The sequence below is a fragment of the Ovis aries genome, chromosome 1 (assembly GCF_016772045.2).
Source record: "Ovis aries strain OAR_USU_Benz2616 breed Rambouillet chromosome 1, ARS-UI_Ramb_v3.0, whole genome shotgun sequence".
NCBI classification, from domain to species: domain Eukaryota; kingdom Metazoa; phylum Chordata; class Mammalia; order Artiodactyla; family Bovidae; genus Ovis; species Ovis aries.
The window spans coordinates 111712186-111738317 of NC_056054.1; the positions used below are offsets into that span (position 1 = coordinate 111712186).

At 41.3% G+C, this 26132-nt stretch overlaps 1 protein-coding gene across 3 annotated transcripts in view; it reads right to left on the reverse strand.

Annotated features, from left to right (window-relative positions):
* The window catches only part of SLAMF1 (signaling lymphocytic activation molecule family member 1), a 38726-nt gene that overhangs the window by 695 nt on the left and 11899 nt on the right, over positions 1-26132 (reverse strand). The window contains 3 exon segments of one of the 3 annotated variants that reach the window (NM_001040288.2): positions 936-1028; positions 8165-8238; positions 12583-12681. In NM_001040288.2, coding sequence (NP_001035378.1) covers positions 936-1028; positions 8165-8238; positions 12583-12681 — 266 coding nt within the window. 3 annotated transcript variants of the gene reach the window in all.

The following is a 26132-nucleotide window of genomic DNA, read 5'->3' on the forward strand; positions in this document are numbered from 1 at the left end:
GACAGGAGTGGGGGAATTCAGGTGGTTTTGCTGCAAAATGTGAATATATACCAAGCGCTGTGTTTCTTCCCCAAGAAAACATCATTAAAAACCTACATGATTTTTTAAAGTCAGATTTATGTTTTTACTTCCCTTTGGAGAGGAGTGTTCTGTAACTAAACCTCAAAATGAAGATAAGGCATCTTTCCAGGCATTGCTGGGTATGCGTACAGTAGGCTTGAGGAAAATAGGTAAAAGTAGGTATTTCTGTGGTCTTTTGATCCTCCATTATCTCCTAAAATTCTTTACTTAATAAAGCCCAACTGGAGCCAAGACTTCAGCCCAGAATTTACTTCTGTCCATTTAGTAAAAGGAAGATTTTTGTCAAGTAAACTTCTTGCAATGGGATAAAACAGGTGGGCTAGGCGTCATATTCTTTACACATTTGCAGAGCTCTACTCCTAAATATTCTGATAAATAGGGCTGAATGAAACTAGGCATGGCAATTTTTACAAAGCTCCCCTGGCTATATGCAGCTGGACTTGAGAAGTCCTGGACTCAAGATGCAGTTCCTGAACTTAAGCATGCATCAGGACCACTTGGAAGATGTTGTTTTTCAATGTGCAGATACCTGGTGACCTGTTACAGACATTCTGATTGAACAGATCTTAGAGAGAAGTTTCCAGAATCTTTATTTTTAAGAACTATGCCAGCTGATTCTGATGTGGTCCTTAGACAGCTCTCAGAGAAATACCAGCGAAGAGAAAGCGAGCAGGGACGGCAGGTGAGAAGCCATGAGGGTTTTCCCAGAAGCCCTGCAATCAAGGCTGCAGATGCTTCTTGCTGCCTGCTTGCTAGGACCTGCGTTCTCCATTTCAGCTCCACACAGGTTCCACCCTTTCCCAGCCTCCACCTAGTTCCTCTCTACAGAGAGGAGGCACAGAGCAATGCCTCACCTGGATGGGCTCTGGGACAGGCTCTGTGGCAGCGACATAAATGGTGGTGCAGGGGTCCTGTGCTGGCAGGGGGTCAGGTCTCTTCTGAATGGACTACAAGGGAAACAAAGTGAACAAGCCATTAGTTGAGCAGTGAGTTATTTCCCATCTAATTCTCCTCATGGAGAAGCACAGAATCAAGAAGTTAGGAGCTGCAAAGTTCTTTGGAGTCATTTGGTCCTTTTCAGGTGAAAATTCTCCCCCAGATTCCCTGGAACTCAATTCCCTGGGCTTTGCTTAAGACTCCTCGAGTGACATCTTGGAGCTTACAGACTTGTGAGGCAGCCTGATTTACCATTACCACTTCCCAACTGTGTTAAAAGTCTTCCTCATAGTGAACTGAAATTGGTGTGGCTCTTACATGGATAGCTGACGAGAATGAGATATATATAGTATTTTAGTCTCATTCATATCACCTACATAGGACTTCTCAACACTCAGACTGTAAAGAATCTGCCTGAAATGTAGAAGACCCAAGTTCAATCCCTGGGTTGGGAAGATCCCCTGGAGAAGGGAATGGCAACACACTCCAGTATTCTTGCCTGGGAAATCCCATGAACAGAGGAGCCTGGCAGGCTGTAGCCCATGTGGTTGCAAAGAGTCAGACACGACTGAGTGACTAACACCCGCATACACACACGCATATCACTCATAACATGCAGAGGTCCTGCTATTCCTCACTATCATGGCTTCTCATCAATTCTCTTTCCTATCTAAATACCAAACTTAATAATAACCATACATATGCAAGTGTTTTAAGTTTACAAAGTTCTTCACATATATCTTCCCATCTGTCTCACAACCACTCTATATGTTAAATACTATTATTACTCACATTTCATAGATGAAGATGCTAAAGTCCAGAAAGGTTTAGTGCTTTCTTAATGGCATGTACAAGAAATATCAAAGACAGGAGTTTAACTTAAAGCACATGTACTTTCCATCATGTTCTTCTTTGGTTGCCCCAACCTATGATAACCTCTCCTTTACTTAAATTCCTTAGGTACTTAAAGCCTAATTCTCACTGTATACAAGGCACTCTGATATATTTATATGTTGCTTCTCCAAACAAACCATCAGTTCCTTGACAAATAGCCTATTTTTTTTTTTTTTTTGCATTCCCTACAAAGCAGCGCTGGGCACACAAGAACCTTCAGTTGATGTTTGTTAATGTTACTTAGAATGAATTAAAATGCACAATACCAGGACAAAATCAATGTAGGTGTCAACTGAGACCACATCTCTCTAAGATGGAGATGACATATCTGATGCCTAGAAAGTCATCCTTTCAACATACATAGGGGCACTGGTGTTGGATAATATTATACTCTTCCTTTCCTGAACATAAAGACTTAATGATGAAGCCCATGGGTTTTAATGGGAGAGAACTTGGAATCTTGTCATCTGATGGAAGAGATAAGAAATTGGAAAAGTTTACTAGAGGGAAGAAGATTCAAGGTGTGACATGATCTTTCTTTTCATATATCTGATTAATTGCCATGTAGAAGAGGAATTACATTTGTTCTATAGAGTACTTTAGCTTTAAACCAAGGTTGGAAGCTTTAGGGTAAGATTTTGGTTCAGTATAATGAAGATTTTTCTAATAGTAAAGAAAAGAAAGAAAATGTTAGTCGCTCAGTTGTGTCCGATTCTCTGCAACCCCGTGGACTGTAGCCTTCCAACCTCCTCTGTCCGTGATATTCTCCAAGCAAGAGTACTGGAGTGGGTTGCCATTCCCTTCTCCAGAGGAGCTTCCTGACCCAGGGATTGAAGCCAGGTCTCTTGCATTGCAGGCAGATTCTTTACCATCAGAGCCAACAGGGAAGTAAGAGGTGCTCAAATGTGGGATGAATTGTCTTGAGAGGCAGTGAATTCCCCACCACTGGAAGTGGTTGGGGTAGAGCAGGAGTTCTCACACTTTAATGTGCATAAGAATTTCCTAGGGATCTTGTTAGAAGTTTAGTTTTATTTCAGAAGATCTGAGGCGGGAAATTTCTGCATTTGTAATTAGGTCCCAGGTAATGCTTTTAGTAAAAGATTGTTTTAGTAAAAAGGAGCTAGCCAGCACTTTGGAAGTAATGTTGTAGAAGATAATTCATGCAGTAACTGGGTGAAATTAAAGAAGATCTAAATAAAGGAAAGAACATAACATTTTGTGAATTTAAAGTTCAATATTAAAACATACATGGTCTTCTCAAATTGATCAATGCAGTTCTAATTAAAATTCCAGGAAAATTTTAAGGAGGGTCTTGAAAATTGAATCTAAAATACATAGATGAAAATGCAAAGGATTAAAAATGGCCAAGAACTTGAAGAAGAACAAGTGAAAAGAAAGAGTTAGTCACTCAGTCATGTCTGACTCTGCAATCCCATGAACTGTAGCTCACCAGGCTTCTCTGTCCATAGGATTCTCTAGGCAAGAATACTGGAGTGGGTTGCCATTCCCTTCTCCAGGATATCTTCCTGACCCAGGGATGGAACCTGGGTCTCCTGCATTGCAGGTAGATTCTTTACCATGTGAGCCACAGATTTATAATAAATCTGTAAGCACAGGTTTGTAAAGACAGTATGGGTACTGGTGCAAGTGTAAAGAAATAGAACAATGGAGCAGAACAGAGAACTTCAGAATAGATCCACACATATATGGACCCTTGATTTATAATGATGTGGCACTGCAGTGGGTCAAGAATAGTCTTTTAAATATAGTCAATAGGATATCCATACGGAAAAATTTAAAACAACCCATCTCATACCATACTCAAAAGACCATTTTCAGGTACATAACAGACATGCGTTTAAAAGATAAACCACACTGTTTTTAGAAGACTATAGGAGAATATCTTCTAATATTCTTAACTGGAATATCTTGAAAATTTCTTAACCAGAATACAAAAAGTTTTATCTACAAAGGAAGAGATTACTAAATTGTTCTATGCAAAAATTGAGAATGTTCCTTTATCAAAATGTATCTCTGAGAAATTTCAGAGGCAAACCATAAGATGGGTGAAGGTATCTGATAACATATAACTGCCAAAAAGCCAAATATTTAAGTATCTAAAGAAAATCCCACCCCAAATAGACTGAGACTCAAAGGAAAAGTGAGTAAGAGATTTAATGGCCACTTTAAGAAAGAGGATATTAATATGGCAACAAACAGTATGAAAAATTGTTCAACTTGCTTAATAATTAGTGAAATGCAAAATGAAACTATAAAAAGGTATCCAACAGAATGACTAGAATTTAAAAGACTAATAAATAAGAAAGACTGCTTAAGTGAACAATGCAAAGAAATAGAGGAAAACAATAGAATGGGAAAGACTAGAAATCTTTTTAAGAAAATTGGAGATATCAAGGGAACATTTCATGCAAGGATGGGCACAAGAGAGGGCAGAAATGCCAAAGACTTAACAGAAACAAAAAAGATTGAGAAGAGGTGGCAAGAACGGACAGAATTATACAAAGGAAGTCTTAATGACCTGGATAATCATGATGGTGTGGTCACTCACCCAGAGCCAGGCCTCATGGAGTGTGATATCAAGTGGGCCTTAGGAAACACTACTGTGAACAGAGTTAGTGGAGGTGATGGAATTCCAGGTGAGCTCTTTCAAATCCTAAAAGATGATGCTGTTAAAGTGCTGTGCTCAATATGTCAGCAAATTTGGAAAACTCAGCAGTGGTCACAGAACTGGAAAAGGTCAGTTTTTATTCCAATCCCAAAGAAAGGCAATGCCAAAGAATGTTCAAATTACCACACAACTGCACTCATTTCACATGCTAGCAAGGTGAAACTTGCTAGAGAATGTCCAGATGTACAAGCTGGGTTTAGAAAGGCAGAGGAACTAGAGATCAAATTGCCAACCTTCACCAGATATTAGAGAAAGTAAGGGGATTCCAGAAAAGCATCTACTTCTGCTTTACTGACGATGCTAGACCCTTTGACAATGTGATTCACAACAAACTATGGAAAATTCTTAAAGAGATGGAAATACCAGACTACCTTACCTGTCTGCTGAGAAACCTGTATGCAGATCAAGAAGCAACAGTTAGAACTGGACATGGATCAATGGACTGGCTCCAAATCGGGAAAGGAGTACATCAAAGCTATATATTGTCACCCTACTTATTTAACTTATATGCAGAGTGCATTATGAGAAATGCTGAGCTAGATGAATCACAAGCTGTAATCAAGGTTGCCAGGAGAAATATGAACAAATTCAGATATGCAGATGATAACACTCTAATGGCAGAAAGAGAAGAGGAACTAAAGAGCCTCTTGATGAAGGTGAAAGAGAAGAGTGAAAAAACCTGGCTTAAAACTCAACATTCCAAAAACTAAGATCATGGCATCCAGGTCCATCACTTCATGGCAAATAGTAGGGAAAAGTGGAAACAGTGACAGATTTTATTTTCTTAGGCTCCAAAATCACTGCAGATGGTGATTGCAGCCATGAAATTAAAAGACACTTGCTCCTTGGAAGGAAAGCTATGACAAACCTAGACAATGTATTAAAAAGCAGAGATATCACTTTGCCAACAAAGGTCCATATAGTCAAAGCTATGGTTTTTCCATGTATGGATGTGAGAATTGGACCATAAAGAAGGCTGAGCACTAAAGAATTCATGCTTTTAAATTGTGGTGCTAGAGAAGACTCTTGAGAGTTCCTTGGGCTGAAAAGAATCAAACCAGTCAATCCTAAAGGAGATCAATCCTGAATATTCACTGGAAGGACTGATGCTGAAGCTGAAGCTCCAATACTTTGGCCAGCTCATGCAAAGAGCCACCTCATTGGAAAAGACCCTGATGCTGGGAAAAATTGAAGGCAAAAGGAGAAGGGGGTAGCAGAGGATAAGATGGTTAGATAGCATCACTGACTCAATGGACATGAATTTCAACAAACACCAGGATATAGCAAAGGACAAGGAAGCCTGGCATGCTATAGTCCATGGTATTGCAATGTGTCAGACACAGCTTAGCGACTGAACAACACCACCATCAAGTTTTGATTAGAATGTGTAACAGCTGAAACTCTGGTATACAGGTGCAAAAAAGTAAATTGATATACATATTTAGAAACACAGCTTGGCCTTGTCTAGTCAGTTTGAAGACATGTATACTGTATGACTTAGCAATTCTACCTCTAGACGTATCCCCAACAAAAATATGTGCACATATCTACCAAGAAGCACACATATTAATATGAATGGCTGTAGTGTTCATAATCCCTCAGACTAGAAATAAAGTAATTGTCCATCAATAGTTAATTGGAAAAATAAACTCTAGTATATGTATACATCAATATTCCATAAAACAATGAATATGAATGCTTTGTATCTAAGCTCAAAGACATGGATGCATCTTATAAAGGTAATATTAAGCAAAAGAAACCAGATATAGGAGGAAAAATACTGTAGGATTCCATTTTTATAAAGTCAAAAGAAGGAGTAAACTTTATTTTTTGGAAGTCAGGATAAGGCATCTTTGAGGAGGAGACAGAAAAGAGTGATTAGGAGACATACAAGGGGGTCTTCTAGGGGTCCAGATGATGTTCTGTTCCTTGATCTAGGGGTTCATTTTATGGTCCTAAAAGACTCAATACTGAGAGCTATAATTTCTCCTCGAATATAATAGATGTGCAGATTCAGTGCAATCCTAATAGGATTTTTTCCCTTTTTGTGATGCTTGAGAAGCTGATTCTAAAATACATATGAAAGTACAAAGGGAAAAGGATACTCAAAACTCTTGAAGGAAAACAGGATGAGAAGACTTTATTAGATATGAAGATGGGATAATTCATTGAGGTGACATTTATAGATTGTGCACTGTTTAGTATGTATGTCACGCTGTTAATCACTCAGTTGTGTCTGACTCTTTGTGACCCCATGGACTGTAGCCCGCCAGGCTCCTCCATCCATGAAATTCTCCAGGCAAGAATACTGGAGTGGGTTGCCATTTCCCCCTCCAGGAGATCTTCTGAACACAGGGATTGAACCCAGGTCTCCTGCATTGCAGGCAGATTCTTTACCATCTGAGCCACCAGGGAGTAAAAAGAGAGATGCTAACAAAATGGGATAGAATAGATAGGGAAGGCACCATGGTAAGCTTGAACCTGATTACCTAAAAGTATAAATGCGAAAGAGGTTGCTATTGGGCCTCATGTATTTAAACGGAATTTGGTTCTCAATGGTAGTCATGGCCTGTGAAACAAATCCTCTAGGCCTCTAGGGGACAGCGGAAAGATTTTTGTCCAAGAGTTCATCTCTGGTTTACAGAAATGCATTTACTGTCATTTGATGCAATTTCCCAAGGTGTTAATCAAAACTGTATTTACCTTCACATCTTTTACTCAAGAATTTGCCTTCCCCTGTAGCCTAAAGGTCAGATTCTGGCCTATACATCACTTAGAATTGCTTTCAGTTCTGAAAAACTATATCTTCATCAGTTGAGTTCACTCAGTCGTGTCCTTCTTTTTGCGACCCCATGCACTGCATCACATGAGGCTTCCCTGTCCATCACCAACTCCCAGAGATATAATATCTTCATATCTAACCATTATCTTTTAGCCACCCTCTTACTTCTAACATATCTGTTCCTCAACTTTATCTTGACTCTTTTTAAAAATCCAGCTCTTCTATTTCAATCCACCCAACACTCCATCACAGTTCTGCTTTCATCTCCTGCCTACATACCCTCTTCCATCTCACCAACTCTCTAGGCAGAATCCTCAAGATCCTCCTTCTTTATCTCTTTGATGTTTGCAAACTCTTAAACTTAGATCAGACTAATATGTCACACAATAGGCTTTCTCAACCATTCCCTCTCTCCTCAAGCTGCATCTGTTTCCTTAGAGAAGGAAAGAGTTTGATAACATGGAACTGTAAACTGTTAAAATGCCAGAGGGGAAAGGAGCCATACATTACATGTTTCTAGTGTCCTCATTTTTTTCCTATGAAGAAACAGATGGCTAGAAAATTACCCAGTGTTTCCCATCATTTCAAATAATAAATCATCCCATCTGATACTGAAGTTTAATGCCCTTTTAGAGAGCTCTTGTTCTTGCTTTCTGCTTTCCAAATTTCTTCTTAACTCATGTAGAACAACGAATGTCAGGCATGCAAAATGAACTGACTGGCCAGGGAGTCCATGGGAAGCATGACAGGTCCACCCCAGACAAAGAAAGTATGGAACTTACACCTGATTTCTGGACTTGGGCATAGATAGTAAGGCTTTTTGCTTCCATTGTTGGCTGGCAATTGTCTGTCTTACCTGGGGAAAAGAAACCATAATCGTTATCTCTCTCTCTGGTTTCCAGCATGAACTCTCTGCTTGCACTTTCTGGTCTTTGCACCTTGGTGCATACCCGCATACCCCAGGAGTACCACAGAAAAAAGCACTGAGTCCCAAATCCCATGCACATTTGTCCTATGACATTAGGTTAGTCACTTGGTCTCTCTGAGCCTAATGTCCCTATCTGTAAAATGAAATTGAAATACCTGCCTCTCAGGGCTGTTGTGATGATTACATGAGATATTACCTGTAAAGTGTATAGGACGGTGCCTGGCACATAGTGTTACGTGTAATTGATATGCCATTTAATTATTTTGATCTCTATTGTGTGATGTGCATATCTAGTCTCCTATTAGAATTTCAAGTTTTTTAAGGGTATGGAAAGTTATTTATACCTCTTTTGTATTCTTCAGTTCATAGAGGTTCATTCACAGCTTTCTCACCTCCTTGTTTCTGGGGAACCTGGTAGATGTGTAGTGGGAGGGGTATAAGAGGGATGATCTGCCAGGGACTATTTGGAATAAAGCTGCCATGTCATTCTAATGCCTACCATCTTTTTTTTCCCCTCTAAGTCCAGACTCTCTGAAAATTAATATGCTGCATAACATTTACATTTTTAAATAGTTTTAATCTTTTTTCTTTTTAAATCTATAGAAATAATTCATTGCTTCAAAAGTTTAAATAGTAGAGAGCAAAAAGTACTTCCTCCTTCCTCCTTCACCCAGTAACCAGCATGATTTCATTCTCAGAAGTAATAGTTTTCAACAATTTGATGTATCTCCTTCCAGATGAACTCTGAACAACAGAACTTCATCTTTGATGATGGAAATGTTCCTTGTCAGCAGTCTAAGTAGCCACAAGTCTCACATGACTACTGAGCACTTGAACTGAGGCTAATGCAACTGAGGAATTGAACCTTCAGTTCAACTCAATTCAATTTTAAATTGCTTTCAATACTATGAAAAAGAATATACATAAATGCATAACTGAATCACTGTGCTGTGCAGCAGAAATTAACACAATGTTATAAATGAACTATACTTCAATAAAAATTTTAAAACAATTGCACTTAATTCTAATTAATTTAAATTTAAATAGCCACATGTGGCTGGTGACCACCAAATTAGGCAGTGTGGTTCTGGACACTTGTATAGATTTTTTAAATGCAAATATGGTCATTCCATACACACTTCTCTGTAATACGACCTTCTTCCTTACCATATATTGAGGACATTTTCCTTGCTAAAGCAATAGATCAATCTCATTCTTTCTGATGTTTCATGGTATTCCCTGCATGCATCATGTAGCGATGAGAATGATGGAGGGAAAATACAGAAGCAAGGATGCCTGTTTTGGGGACTATTCCAAAATCTAAGCAAAAGCAATGGGGCTTAACGCAGAGGAAATCACAGTATTTAGGGCAGACTTATTTTAACAGCAGTTAATTTATTCTCTTAAAAAGCTAGACATGTATCTGAGGAAATAGCACCTAGGAGAGGTATATTTTTATTTGGAAGGAAAAGGCCTTGTGTGTATGTTCGTGATAAAGGTGGTGGAACGTGCTGCTTGAGGTGTGACCCTTGGGGAGGAAATGATGGGCAGCCCCAGGAGAAGCTCAGAGAATTCAAAGAAACCAAAATATGGTTTTCCTGTGTGGGTGTGGGCATGGAGTGCCTACCTTCCTGGTGGTTGCAACTTCCCTTTTTTGGTCTGAGTGGATCATTGGCTGAGGAGTGTGCATATGTTTGGATATGGGAATGGAGAATAGAAGTTGGGTGATCAGAGGAGATAACAGAGGGGTTGCAAGTTAGTTCTGTGAAATACATCCTTTCAGTTCAAATCTGGAGTGTCTGCACAGTTATAACCCTCACTCAGCACTGTCATCAGTGTTGCAGGGGAACAGAGATGGTACAGAATAAATTCCAGTCCTTAAGGACTTTCAGCCTTTCAGGTCAGCTCAAGCTGAAAATTACAATAGAGGGGACAGTCTTAAACGGTCAGAGAGATGCAAAAGGCTGAATGTTGCTTCTCAAAAAGACTGCTGGATCAAGATAATTCAGTCTCATGCATTTTCTCCTCAATGCAGGGACAAGTTTTCATGAGCCAGCTCAACTCTAGTCACTGAGATCTTAGGATCTAATGAAAAAGTTCTTGGCCTTCAAACTGGGGCATCTACCTTCTAGTCCTCACTAGTTGTGTGGCATTAGGTAACACATGCCATCTCAATGGATCTCTTCTCCTACCTTCACTGTAAAATAAAGGAGTGGACTGTCTACTATTCTTTTTCAGCTCTTACCTGCAGCCTTAAGTTATCTCATGCTGCCCTAACCTCAAGTATTGATACTTTAAATCCACTCTCTGTGCCCATCCCAGAGCCTTCCAGTGCTGCCCTCTGCTGGCAACAGGATTTAAATAGTAATGCCTGCATTAAACACTTTATTTGTGTGTGTATATGCATCGATCCATCTATTTATCCATCTATTATCCATCATTTATCAGTGCTTTCTGGTATTGACTCTTGAATCCACATAAAAACGCCATGAAGTATGTATTATTATCCCCATTTTGCAGAGGAGAAGTTAGATTATCTGTTTGATCACAGAACTCATAAGTGGCAAAGTCTGCACTTGAAGGCTAAAATCTCTGTTCTTACCCAATGTACCTTTTGAGCCCAGAATTTCCAGAGAGTCCATTTGAAATCCTTTGCATGGACTGCATTCTGGAAATGACACCGATAGAAGTTGCCAATAACATCTCTTGAACCAAGTCTTATGGGGTTACAGTAATTGAGTATAGGTTTTAACCACAGATTTAAGGCAAGATTTTTGAGTGTTCCTGGCTTACAAAGAATACACAGTGATTAGAAACAAGGATGGGTATTTGTGTTGGGAAAAGTGATAGAGAATTACTGCGGGGTGGGGAGTACTAGTCCCTTCAGAGGCAACCACGTGATAGCAGCATGTAGCTGAGGACAGTGTGGGTTAGGATCCCAGGGCCTTCACCAGCAGGGTTAATGCAGGTATGTTAATCTCAGTTTTCTCACTGCTAGTATTTCAGTGCTTCTTCATCGTCTTAGCCAACAGTGGTTACCCTGCCTCATCCCCATAAGCTTTCATTGTGGTGTCTGTCTGAATCGCCCCACCCCCTCACAGTTCCTCCCCAGCTACCACTTAGATGGAGGAAATGAGACAAGGTAGGTGGCCTGCTATGACCTAGATTATTTTATATAAGCAAAACCAACATCAGAGTGCTGAGGTAGGGCTTTTCCAAGAAGGTTGTATGTGGAGAACATTAATCTGCTTGAGAATGAGATTGGCCATCAGATCGGTGGTGTGAAGATCAAGTTCCACCTTCCCCGTGGGCAGACCAGCCCAGGGACCTGTCCTGATTGTGGAGCAGGAGCTTCTGCTGCTAGCGTGGGCGGGTGGTGGGTAATGTGGCCAAGGAGAGCACACGGGCTTGAGATATTGAATCACAGGACAATGTGGAGGAGAGGCCAGGAGATACTAATGCTAGGCATTGAAACTTCAAGGGAGTCATTGGATCTTAATTGTTTCAGTCCACCCTGGGTGACTTTCCATAACTATTTAGTTTGGCTTTAAGTGACCTTATAGATTGCACGCTTGACCAAGGTGAGTCAGAATATGTGCTAAATCGTAGTAAACTGTATTCCCTCTGCTGTCTTCTGATGACCTATGGGCCTTCCCAGAGGAACATACCCTGGGAGTTAGAACATATGGTTGCAGTTCTGATTCCCTCACCAACCAGTTGGGCTAACTTGCAGGAGTCACTTAGCCTCTCTGTGCCTTGGTTACCCCATTGCTAAGTCTCAGAGACATATCTTAAGCGTAAAAAGAAAATATAGAAAGGTTTCAACCCTTGGGTAAAAACATCTTACTATAAGGTTCTTTTTATCAGTCAGTAGATATAGCTTCACTTAAACAAGATCCAAGACTCCTCTGAACTCTGCTCCTAGTTTCAGCCTCTTATCTGGCCCCCTTCAGCATCCTATACACACTTCAGCTGCAGTGCTAGTCATACTGAATTTAAATTATCTGTGTAATGTCTCCTGTGTTAGATACCTGTGGTTCATCTTTCCTTTCATCCCTATAGGCTAGCATGGGGGGGTGGGGGTAGCGATCAAGCAAGACATGTTGAATGAGACTGAATTAAGCAAGGTCTCAGGATATGTTTATTTAGTGTTTTTGCAAAGGCGCTTGCTCCCTGCAGAAAGCCAAATGGTGAGAGCAAGTGATTGTGGGGAGAGGTCCCCTGCTTACCACAGGGAGCCTGATAAGAATCTCTTTGTTGTCAAACACCTACCTCTTCTTCTCAACAGTAGTATCACCACTTGGAGAATCATGATAATGCCAACGATGCCCCCTAAGAAGAGCCCAGTATATAGTCCCCATTGTCTTGATTCTGAAAAATAAGAAGTTAAAGGGCAAACTCAAAAGTGCTGTGAGTTTAAAAACATCCCACGCAGAAGTGGGGAGACCTAGCCTCGTGTTTTCTGCCTATGTTCTTTCTCAAGGGAGGCATTCATTCTCATGGCTTTAGAGATCAAATTTAGCCCACTGAAGAGTTCCAGATCTCTTTCCTTATCCTGATTTCTGTCGCTATATTTGACTTCCATACACCTAGTTTTTGTAAAGACTCTTCTACTCAGATGTTTTATTTTTCACTTCACTTTAGACATTTTACCACGTGACTAAAGCTAAACTTATCTTTGTTTTTTCCTAAGTCAATCTCTCTGCTAGGTTTCTCTGTAAATTTCTAATGTGTCCTGTATCCATTTCGGTAAAAACAACATGATGGCTCCACATGCTGTCCCCACGCTCCCACACAGTTCTCATGAGACACCAGAAGGAAGGAGGGTCTACTTTACTTCTAAAATAAACACAATAGTGCTATTATTGTCCTTCCATGCAAATAATTGTATTGAACCCACTAGACCTGAACTGAAAGAAAAGCATGTAGTTTTCCTCTGAATCATTCCCGTGTTTAATATTAGCACTAGAGTACCAGTCACTAAGTTAAAAATCAGAGAGCCAGTTTTCATTGCTTTCTCTCCTCTCCCTCCTTTACCAAATCCTTCTGAACCTTAGTAAATAAGACATTTGTCTCAATAAGATAATAATAGATACTTACTGAGCATTTACAATGGACCAAGCATTTTTTAGTGCATCTTGTCTATTAATGCATTTAATCCTCAGAGCAATCCTATGAGGTAGATACTCATTACTCCCATTTTGTGGATAAGGAAGCGGGCACAGAGATCCTTGAGAACTATAAGTTGGTCTAAGAGTAGAAATATGGCTGAATATTGAAGGCAGACTTCTTGGAGAGTCAGGGAGATATATGGGCTTGGGGTTAAGTTACATCAGGGTAATGAACAGTGGCAGACAACCCAAAGCACTAGGGTTCTAAGTGAAGTAATAGCATTCACATTCTAAGCAGAAAGACATCAGGAGGTACTGTTACATTAATGTGTAAGGGTAACTTGTTAAGGTGATTGTGGAATCAGGCTGTTTGTTGTTAAATCTGTGATGGATTTGCTGGGAAGTAACTGAAAGAAAGGAATAAGTAGGGGACAGAAGGGCAGGGTACTTACAGAAACAATTCAGACATTTACAGAGTTGGCCAGGGGTATATAGCCTGAAGTTGCAACAAACTGAAAATGCATCCTGCCAAGATCCAGCTGGGCCTGATAGATGAGCAGAAGTTGCCTCCAGGATTTGAAAATATTTTTTTCTTTTTAGGTCTTTAACACATCAAGTCATCCCAGGGAATCCCACTGAACTGGGGTTTTGTAAGCTTCTTGATTATAGCGTTTCTTCCCAGAACTAAACACATTTTAACCCTGCCAGATAACAATTTTAGCAGTCACATGACCCCCAATCAAAAACCAAGGGTGCAAGCAGAATTGTAAGAAGGCTTTTAAATTTACATAAAGCCTGAAATGAGTACAAAGTCAGTGCGGAAGCTGGAGTTGCCCTGTGAACAGCTCTAGCCTGAATGGCTGACGGTTGCTGAGAGCCCGCTTCACGTGTGTGTGTGTGTGTGTGTGTGTGTGTGTGTGTGTGTGTGTGTATCTGAGGAATAGTGACAGATTGATTAGTGCTTATGTTGCCAACACCAGAAAACTCATGGAGAAACCTTTCGAACCTAAGATAAAGAAGCAGGGCCCGCAGCCTAAGTACCACCAGGTTTCTTCAACCCATGGGATGGACCCAGCAGACGGTTATAGTAGCACGTAGTATTTCAAGACTATTTCCTCTTTTTTCTTCCCTCATGTATTTTGAGACCTTCTAAAACAACAGTTAATTTAAGAATAAGCACTGCAAGTACAAAAGTGAATTTAAAAAGTAGCATTTCTTTCAAATTTCGTTTATAAAAATAATAAAACCAATAAGGTGGTGTACCTAAAACTAGAAAATAGCAAGATAGTTAAGTAAATTAATTAAAGTAAAACTAGAAAATAGAAGATGACATAAGTGCATAAGTAACACCTGCCAAATGAGAGTTTCTTCTGTTGTGACAGCCCAGCCACCTACCTACTCAGATAAACTAAAAATAAGTGGGGCATATTACTGGCCCAGAGGACATAATAGCAACGGCTCTCTCTTTTCAGGGTCTCAGGAGGATGAAAGCTATCTGCTCCTCTTGTCCTATGACATATATGACCAACTTCTGCCAGGTCAGCCTCATCTGAAAGGCAACCTGGTCACAGTCCTGAAAGATATTTCATAAGCCCCAATTTCCCCCTTAATCTTTGGATACTGATTCATATGAATCTACTGGAGGATGTAAGTTATAGGACCACAGACTTTTTTAACTTTAAAGGAATTACTGAGTTTATCTGACTCAGCTCACTAGTTTTATGTTGAGAAAACTGAGACTCAGGCAAGCATACCTAGAGTCACAGAAGAGGGCAAAGGCCAAAACAGGTGAGAAGAGACATGAAGACTTCACTGTTTGTTCTAGCCTATGGAGGTGAGGCCTCTTACAATGAGCAGCAGCAGGGTAGGATGCCTGGCAGATATTCGGAGTCAAAAGCTCTTGAGCCCCAGCTCACCCTTCACCACCCTTCATCCCACATCTGCAGGTGTGCTTCCTCCCACAGCACCTTCACCAGTCCCGTCGCCTGCCTAGCCCTGGTCCCAGGCCAAGCTTAGTTGCTCTGTGTAACTTATCCTTCCACTCCAGCTCCCATTCTTCCCTCTCCTTTGGACTCTGAAGCCCCTTGATTTATGTCCTACATCTTAAAATTATCTTTGCTGTGGAGACTGTCTTCAGGGAGGGCACCTGGAGCCAGACAGATGGACTCAAATTCTGGGTCTACCGCTTGATAGCTCTGTGACCTCCAGAGGCCGCCTACCCGCTGGGGTCCCTGTTTCCTCAATGGCAAAACAAACATAAAAATATTCAGTTCGCAGAGTTGTTCTGATGAACCAATGAAATAACATATGGAAAATGCTTAGAGCAATGCCTAGAATCTAGCATGTAGTGAGTGCATGATAAATCACTTCTGATTTATCACAACAAAGAGTTGTATCCGATTCTTTGCGGCCCTAAGAACTGTAGCCCACCAGGCTCCTCTGTCCATGAGATTCTCCATCCCATGGATATTCTCCAGATAAGAATACTGGAGTAGGTTGTCATGCCCTCATTCCAAGGGATCTTCCTGATCCAGGGATCAAACCTGCATCTCCTGCATTGGCAGAGGGGTTCCTTAACATTAGCACCACCTGGGAATCCCAAGGCAAGTGGAATTGATGTTTATTCACCACATGCTTCCCAGGTGTAGCTTCTACACTTGGTGCTCACCTTTTTGGTGCTCTTATTCAATTATGATATGCATACGGAAACTAAATGTTATGGACTGCCTTTGGGAATTTAAATAAATATGGACAAAAAGCTACTTCTACAGCTTGCGGGGGTCAGGCTGCTCACGATCTCTTTAATTTCTGTCAATAACTTCCTATAGTCCCCTGAGTTTTCTCTCCTGCAGCCCTGTAGTCTGAGCTGTCCTGAGTGCAAGGTTCAGTGTCTTCACCCATTTCCACACACACACACAAATAAAACAAAACCAAAAAACCTATACTAAGAATTTTGTTGGGGGATTTCCCTGGTGATCTAGTGATTAAGACTCTATGCTTCCACTGCACGGGGCATGAGCTCAGTAGCTGGTCTGGGAATTAAGATCCTGCCTGCTGTGCGGTGCAGCATGCTGTGTGGTGTAGCAAAAACAAACAAACAAAGAGAATGTCATGGGTTCAAATCCTCTACTGTAGATTTGGAAGTTCACAAGGAGCAGATTCCATCATGAAAAGGGAAGGTTTCTAACACGTGAGAGGCTCAGACCCTATCTTTCTCTTCCTATATCTGCATAAGCAACAGCTTCCCCCATTATAACACAGAAGTATTGAACCTACAGCTGGATTGTTTGGGGAAGGGAGGTCTTATCTTCTGTTCTCCATAAAGAGCAGCTTATACTCTTCATAAAGCATTTATGAAGCTCTTTATCCTAAAGAAGCTCTGTTCCCTCCCAGAGAGGAATTCTAATAGTGGTTTCTTTAATATGACCATGAGTTCTAACCCAGTAAGGTGTAGGAATCCTATCTAGATGGTAAACTCCTTGAAGGTAGATCCTGTACCTTATGCTTCACACGCATTCCCCTTTCCACATGACACAGTATAGCGCAGGGGGCACTCAATATGCACGTGGTGGACAAGTGATTTAAGTTAAATTAAATTAGGAGCCATAGAATGAAGCTTGGAGAAGACTGCCATATACCCTTTGGCTGGGAAATTCCATGGACAGAGGAGCCTGGAGGGCCACAGTTTGTGGGGTTGCAAAGAGTCGGACATGACTGAGCGTGCATGCACATACACAAAATAAGAAGGTCTCAGAAGGAATGCAGGGTCACCTTCTGAATGGCCCAAGGCAGGAGTGGAAGGGAACAATCAATGACCTACTTGGCAGTGCTTTATTATAGCCGAATGGAACCAGAAACAAGGTGTGCATCTGTGCTCTCAGCACCATCTGTGTTCCCATTTTCAAACCACCACTTCCTGTGGCAGGGACTCTGGCTCTTTTTGTTCTCCCTCTTTTTGCTCATATAGTGAGGCCCCTCAGGATGACGATGCTCAGAAATCAGATCAACATTGTTCTGGGGTCCACAGGTCCCGGTCTTTGTCCAAAAAGAATCCTTATCTGAACAGTCTTCTTTAAAAAATAAAAATAAAAAAATCATTAAAAAAAATCTTTATTGAATTTGTTACAACGTTGTTTCTGTTTTATATTTTGGTTTTTTGGCCAAAGGCACATGAGATCTTAGCTCTCCAACCAGGAATCAAACCCACACCCCCTGTACTGGAAGGAAAAGTCTTAACCACTGCCAGGGAAGTCCCTGAACATTCTTAAAGAGGAGACTTAGGACTTTCCCCCTCCGTGGAACCTCTTAGAGACAGCTGAGCAGGCTGGTTGAGAACTCCAGTGCCATTTATGAAGAGTTCTTTGCGTGAGTTTCCATCCTTTGGTCTTCTATTTGATTGGCTGTGCTTTAGACCTGATAACTCGGCAGGTAGCCACGCCTCTAAGGAAAAGGCTGAAGGGCCTTTTTTATTTATCTCTGAAAGTCTGCTGCCACAGAAACACAAAAGTCTCTCTCAAGTCCCCAAATTCTAATTGTTTAAGGGAAGATAAAGAAGAAAATAAAAAGGATCTGAGAAACAAATGTAGCTCACCCCAGGAGATACCGAGATGCTAATATAACGGTCTGAGAGCGCCATATCTCTTTCCGGCCTTTCATGTGGTCTGTCAGCAAGGCTGTCTGCCTGGAGCACATCAACGTGAAGAAGTCAGTCATCTTCAAGAGACACCTTTTTGTTGGTGGCAGCTTCCTCTCAGAATTGGGAGTGGGGGAAGGGTGGTCCCAAACCATACACTAATTTAAGATATGGCGCCACCCAAGTAAAAATTATTACACAGAGTTCTCAGCTTCCAGAAAAATCCCTCACACTTGCTATCCCACCCAGCATTGCGTTGCAGGGACGACTGGGTGTAACCCCTGGGGCCATTTTCATCCTTCCCCGACAAAGCAAGTCTTGTCCAGTCACATGACTGGCCAGCTAAGGACTCCATTTCTCAGCTTCCTGTGTAGCAGGTGTGGCCACGTGACAGGGCTCTGGTCCATGAGAGGGGACAGGTTTCATCCTTCCAAGATTGTTGCCATGTTTCCTGGGTTGGGAGTACCAGGGAGAGGGACTTGCCTGTACACAGAACAGCTAGATGACTCAGTAGCAATGGGAGCTCCCTTTTGATGAGATGGCCTTGTTAGAAAGGGGGAGCCCCCGGAGCTCACTGGCAGGCGTCAGATTTTCCTTCCACTGAGCTAACCTAGACTTGCTGAGCCAACCTTTTGCTAATCTACTGAAAGGGGTCCTCTTTTCAAAATGAGCTCCCAGGGGCATTCCCTCTGAGTTCAACTGTTTAAGGTTTAGTATTACTCACTACTGCACAGACAGAACTATTTCAGAACACAGTCATGAAAGATGGCAGCAAGTCACTCACTGTCCAGTGCTGACCCACATTAACATGACCTAGGAGAAGGCTTGGTAGCATCCTTGGATTTGTTTTTTTGTTGTTGTTGTTAGTCACTAAATCATGTCCAGCTCTTTGGGACCCTGTATACTGTAGCCTGCCAGGCTCTTCTGTCCATGGATTTCCCAGGCAGGAATACTGGAAAATACTGGTTGCCATTTTCTTCTCCAGGGAAATTTCTTGACCCAGAGATTGAACCCGCATCTCCTGTATTGGTAGGTAGATTTTTTTTTTTTTTCACCACTGAGCCACGAAGAAAGTACTTTGTAGTAAAGAGGCTTCATAACAATAGATATGAAGGTATTTCTTGCTGTAAAACACTGAGATAACAAGTGGAATAAAGATGAATATATGATGGAGAGCCTGGACAATTGTTAGGAAAAAAAGATCTTGAAAAACAAATACGTTCTTGTGTGGTTTAGTCTGAGTCCTGATGAGAACCAGTGCTGACATCATGTTACATTTGCTTTCATCACATCATTACCATTCGAATTTTTCATTAAGGAAAGTGAAAAATGTCTCAAGATCACTGTCCTTATTATAGATAACAAAGAGACCTCTAGCAAATCCTCATACCCCACCACATCATCCCAAGACTGGGATTTCCCTCCCTTGAATGAGATCTTTGTTAAGGGAACAACCAGTGCTCTGGCTCAGGACTCATCATCTCTTGATGGGTAACTGCAATAATGGGCCCTCCCCACAGCTAGTTTCTTTTTCTTCTGCTTCTTCCCCACCACAGTCTACTGTCCACACCACTGAAAATTCTCTCTGAAATGCAAAACTAATCACATTATCCTCTGTCTAAAACTATCTATTAGTTCCCATCAGAATACCATAGGACAATACAGAACAAGGCCCAGTTATATCTGCTTTTCTCTCTGCCTTGAGTGTCTTTCTCTTATCTGTTTGGGTAATTTCTATCTATTCTTCAACACCTAGTTTGTGTCACATTCTCCATGATGCTCTTTCTGATTCCCTGAAACAATGTCAATCATTCCCTCCTCTGGGTTAACTTGCACATATTTCTGTTTTGCCCCTATTGTACTACTTAACCTGGAATAATAGTTACTTATAGAGCTATTCCCTTTCTTAAGAGCAAAGAGTGTGTCTTTTTTTTTGTCTTTGTGTTCTCAGCACCTAGCACAACGTTGGAACATAGCAGAATCTCAGTAATGTTTTGTTTGTTGAACCAAGCATGGTATTTTAAAAATCAGTGATATTCTTTTGCAAACCCAAATCAACGAAATAATAAAATTCTGTTTTCCATATTTAGGCAATCTGGTGTACTGAAAATGGCATGCCACAGACTAGCTGTGTGATTTGGTTCTCGAATGCTGTGGTTCCCCATCCCTGGAGGCAGGGCAGGGGATCTCTATTTGTGTTATGGGTTGACTGTGTTTCCCCAAAAATTCATATGTTGAAGTCCTTAAAATGTGACCTTATTTGGAGACTGGGTCTTTACAGAGGTAATCAAGTTAACATGAGGTCATTAGGGTGGATCTGAATCTAATCTTACTAGTGTCCTTGTAAGAGGAAATCTGGACATACAAAGTCGCTAGGGATGAGCATGCAGAGACCACATGAAGACACAGCAAGAAGACAGCCATCTGCCGTACAGGAGGGAGCCCTCAGGAAAAAATCAACCCTTCCAACACTTTGATCGTGGACTTCTAGCCTCCTTTCTCCTGTGAGAAAGTAAATTTCTGTTATTTAAACCACCTCATCTGTGGTGTTTTTGTTATGGCAACCCTAGCAAAGTAATTATAGGTGGGTCCTAATCCAATATGACTGGTGTCATTTTAATAAGTGGAAATCAGGACAGATATACGCAGAGAGGGAAGACAATGTGAAGAGACAAAAGGAGAAGACAGTTATCTCCAAGCCAAGGAGAGAAGCATGGAACAGCTCCTTCCCTCATGGCCGTCAGAAGAAACAACACTATTGACACTTTGATTTTGAACTTCTAGCCTCCAGAACTGTGAGACAATAAACTTCGGTTATGTAAGTCACTGACTTTGCAGCACCTTTTTACAACACCCCTAGGAAATGAATATACAAACGGTAATCCTTCATTAGCATTTCTTATTAATGTACATAAAAATGGACTTATAGACTACTTACTCGGGAAAGAGCTTCAGGAGTTCACCCTTTTCAGTTTACATATAATGAAACAGAGGTCCAAGAAAGTGCAATGGCTGCTGAGTAGTTGCCTTAATGCCTGAGTTGAGGTCCTGACAGGGTTTTCCCATGGTTCCATGTTTCTGCTGCTTCTTGTCCCTCCCCATCTCATGAAGGCCTGCTCCATATCCAGTAAATCTGGTCACACTAGTGCATACTCGGTCCTCAAAGTGGTTTAGATGGACCACTCAAACATCTTTACATGTTTCTTTTTTCTTTCCTTTTTAAACATTTTATATTCAATTTTTATTTTATTTTTTGGCCATGTCATGTGCCATGTATGATCTTATTCCCTGGAAAGAAAAAGTGATGTCGCTCAGTTGTCTCTGACTATTTGCAACCCCATGGACTATAGCCTACCAGGCTTCTCCATCCATGGGATTTTCCAGGCAAGAGTACTGCAGTGGGTTGCCATTTCTTTCTCCAGGGGATCTTCCTGACCCAGGGATCAAACGTGGGTCTCCCTCATTGTAGGCAGATGCTTTATCCTCTGAGCTACATGCCCTGTGCTGTGGAAGTGCAGTCTTAACCACTGGACAACCAGGGAAGTCCCTTTATATGTTTTTTTAAGAATGTCCTGAACTAAGTGCCTCTAGCAGAAGCTTTATGGCCAAGACTTTGAGATGCATTAACTAAATTCTTGTTAAACCATACTGAGGAACATGAAGAGAATTATTCTTCTTTTCTGAGATGGGTCAGGGTAAAACATTTGGTGCCCTAAGAGGGTTGCTATGGCCAGAGAAGGCTGTGCTGAGGTGAGGACTACCGTTTTTTCAGCTACGAAGGAAAAACACACATATTTGTTATGATTTATAAGGCATTTTAAAAGTATATTATCTATTCTGATAGTACCCATGAGGATTTCAGGATCAGACAACTCAACTCTGCCACTTGCTCAGTGTGTGACTTTTGCATATCTTTGTTTCCTCATCTGTAAGGTGGGGATATAAATACTATTTGGTTGCTGTGAGGATTAAATGAGAGTCCACATAATTGATACATAGTCAAGAAAATTTTTCAGGTATTATTTTAGATAAAGAATCCGAGTCTTAGGTTAAGTGGCTTATCCTTGTGAGTAAAAAGGGTAACACTAGATCTAGAGTTTACATGCTAGTAAAGTAATGCTCAAAATTCTCCAAGCCAGGCTTCAGCAATACATGAACTGTGAACTTCTAGATGTCCAAGCTGGTTTTAGAAAAGGCAGAGGAACCAGAAATCAAATTGCCAGCATCCACTGGATCATAGAAAAAGCAAGAGCGTTCCATAAAAACATCTATTTCTGCTTTAATGACTATGCCGAAGCCTTTGACTGTGTGGATCACAATAAACTGTGGAAAATTCTGAGAGAGATGGGAATACCAGACCACCTGACCTGCCTCTTGAGAAATCTGTATGCAGGTCAGGAAGCAACAGTTAGAACTGGACATGGAACAACAGACTGGTTCGAAATAGGAAAAGGAGTACGTCAAGGCTGTATATTGTCACCCTGCTTATTTAACTTCTATGCATAGTACATCATGAGAAACGCTGGACTGGAAGAAACACAAGCTGGAATCAAGATTGCCGGGAGAAATATCAAAACCTCAGATATGCAGATAACACCACCCTTATGGCAGAAAGTGAAGAGGAACTCAAAAGCCTCTTGATGAAAGTGAAAGAGGAGAGCGAAAAAGTTGGCTTAAAGCTCAACATTCAGAAAACGAAGATCATGGCACCTGGTCCCATCACTTCATGGGAAATAGATGGAGAAACAGTGGAAACAGAGTCAGACTTTATTTTTGGGCCTCCAAAATCACTGCAGATGGTGACTGCAGCCATGAAATTAAAAGACGCTTACTCCTTGGAAGGAAAGTTATGACCAACCTAGATAGTATATTCAAAAGCAGAGACATTACTTTGCCAACAAAGGGCCGTCTAGTCAAGGCTATGGTTTTTCCAGTAGTCATGTATGGATGTGAGAGTTGGACTGTGAAGAAGGCTGAGCACCAAAGAATTGATGCTTTTGAACTGTGGTGTTGGAGAAGACTCTTGAGAGTCCCTTGGACTGCAAGGAGATCCAACCAGTCCATTCTGAAGGAGATCAGCCCTGGGTGTTCTTTGGAAGGAATGATGCTAAAGCTGAAACTCCAGTACTTTGGCCACCTCATGCAGAGTTGACATTGGAAAAGACTTTGATGCTGGGAGGGATTGGGGGCAGGACGAGAAGGGGATGATAGAGGATGAGATGGCTGGATGGCGTCACTGACTCGATAGACATGAATCTGAGTGAACTCCAGGAGTTGGTGATGGACAGGGAGGCCTGCTGTGCTGCGATTCATGGGGTCGCAAAGAGTCGGACACTACTGAGCGGCTGAACTGAACTGACATTTAAAGTAGTTATTGACATATATGTACCTATTGCTATTTTCTTAATTATTTGGGGTTGATTTTGTAGATCTTTCCCCTTCCCTTGTATTTCTTAACTATATAAGACCCTTTAACATTTGTTGTAAAGCTGGTTTGGTGGTACTGAATTCTCTTAACTTTTGCTTGTCTGAAAAGCTGTTTATTTCTCCATTAATTTTGAATAAGATCCTTGCTGGATACAGCAAACTTGGTTGTAGATTTTTCCTTTTCAGAACTTTAAATATATCCTGCCATTCCCTTCTGGCCTGCAGAGTTTCTGCTGAAAGATCAGCTGTTAAGTGTATGGAGTTTCCCTTGTATGTTACCTGTTGCTTATCCCTCACTGCTTTTAATATTCTTTGTTTGTGTTTAGTCTTTGTTAGTTTGATTAGTGTGTGTCTTGGTGTGTTTCTCCTTGGGTTTATCCTATATGGGACTCTTTGTGCCTCTTGGACTTGATTGACTATTTCCTTTTCCATATTGGGGAAATTTTCAACTATAATCTCTTCAAAATTTTTCCTATACCCTTTCTTTTTCTCTTCTTCTGGGAGCCCCCATAATTAGAATGTTGGTGCATGTGATATTGTCCCAGAGGTCTCTGAGACTGTCCTCAGTTCTTTTCATTCTTTTTACTTTATTCTGCTCTTCAGAAGTTGTTTCCACCATTTTATCTTCCAGCTCACTGATTCATTCTTCTGCTTCAGATATTCTGCTATTGATTTCTTCTAGAGTATTTTTAATTTCAGTAATTGTGTTATTTGTCTTTGCAGGTTTATTCTTTAATTCTTCTAGGTCTTTGTGAATTGATTCTTGCATTTTCTCCATTTTGTTTTCAAGGTTTTTGATCTACTTTACTGCCATTATTCTGAATTCTTTTTCAGGTAGTTTTTCTATTTCCTCTTCATTTATTTAGACTTCTGTGTTTCTAGTTTGTCCCTTCATTTGTGTAGTATTTCTCTGCCTTTTCATTATTTTCTTTTAACTTACTGTGTTTGAGGTTTCCTTTTCCCAGGCTTCAAGTAAAGTTGAATTCTTTCCTTGAAGAAGGTTGAATTCTTTCTTCCTTTTGATTTCTGCTCTCCTAAGCTTGGTCCAGTGGTTTGTGTAAGCTTCATATTGGGTGAGATTTGTGCTGAGTTTTTGTTTGTTTTTCCTCTGATGGGCAAGGCTGAGTGAGCAGTAATCTTGTTTGCTGATGATTGGGTTTGTATTTTTGTTTTGTTTGTTCTTTAGATGAGGTGTCCTGCACAGGGTGTTACTGGTGGTTGGGTGATGCCGGGTCTTGCATTCAAGTGGTTTCTTTTTGTGAGTTCTCACTATTTGATACCCCCTAGGGTTAGTTCTCTGGTCTAGGGTCTTGGAGACAGTGCTCCCACTCCAAAGGCTCAGGGTTTGATCTCTGCTATATATCGGGCTTGGTCTGTGACACTTGAGATCCAATAGTAATCCAAACAGAAAATGATGCTCCTCATAGTATTGTTTTCAAAGGTTAGTTCTGACTGCTTGTAGAGAACAGACTGCAGGGGGCCAAGGGTGGCAGCAGGGAGACCAGGAAGAAGGCTATTGTAGAAAACCAGGCGAAAGAGGAGAGTAGTTGGAATCAGGGTGGTAGCTTTGTGATGGCGCACTTTGGTAATCCCCTCAGCGTGGGCGCAGCATCTGTGGGGACTCTGAGTGGAGTTGCGGGTGCAGGCACCCGAGATCAGGGTCAGGCAGGGATGAAGGGTCTGTGATCCCCTAGAGTTTACATTCTGTAAACTCTACACTCATGAAAGACTGCTTTCTTGATCCCACCAGCACATTCTGAATAGCTGTGGGCAGGGAGAGAGGTTTGAACTGGGGGAGAACCTCTGAATGTGGTTCATGTGCAAGGTAGGCAAGCAGCCAGACACCTCAGGTGAGTGGATAGGTGGCCGAAAAACTCTGCCATGAGTGGCTGAGGGAGGTAACATGCAGTGGGTGAGGCTCACCAAGGAGCTCTTAGTTGCAGAAGGCAGGTGGATTTCCCCAGAAGTCCATCTGGAATACCTCAGGGGAGTTGCTGACTGGATATGCTATGCTGAAGGGCATGACCTGGCTGGATTCCCCTGTCCCTAGATCCTTGGTTATCTGGAAAATCCTTCCAAATATACCTCAGGTCTACTGTGGGCAAGAGTCTCCTCAGAATGATTCCTGTTTACCCTCAGTGGATGCAGAAGGAAGAATGTCGGGGCACAGGTAATGACTGGCAGGGCCAGCACACTGGTTCTTCTGCCCCTGAACCTACCTGAGGCACAGACACAAGATCTTAGTGAAAAGGCTCAGTCATCTGTTTCCAATCTCAAGTAGTGAGATGGGCTTACTTAACTAGCCCTTCCTTCCTTTTTGATAACAAAATAATGATGCTTTATCTTTCCAGAGAAAGATTAATCAGAAGATCTAGGTTTAGGTTCTGACTATCATTTATAAGCTGAAAAAACTTAAGAAGGGTTCTTACAGGCTATGAGCTTCAAGTTCCTAATCTGTAATAAAATGAGAATGAGGACAACACTTATCTGATAAGGCCATTGTGAGGAACAAAAAGAGATCATACAGTTGAAATGCTTTGTCAACAATAAAGTGCTATATGACTTACCACTTTCCCAAGAGGTCTTAGTCAGAGATCTGACTCCCTTGACCCTCTGACCTGCTGTGGGAGTCATAGTCCATTTCATAAAAT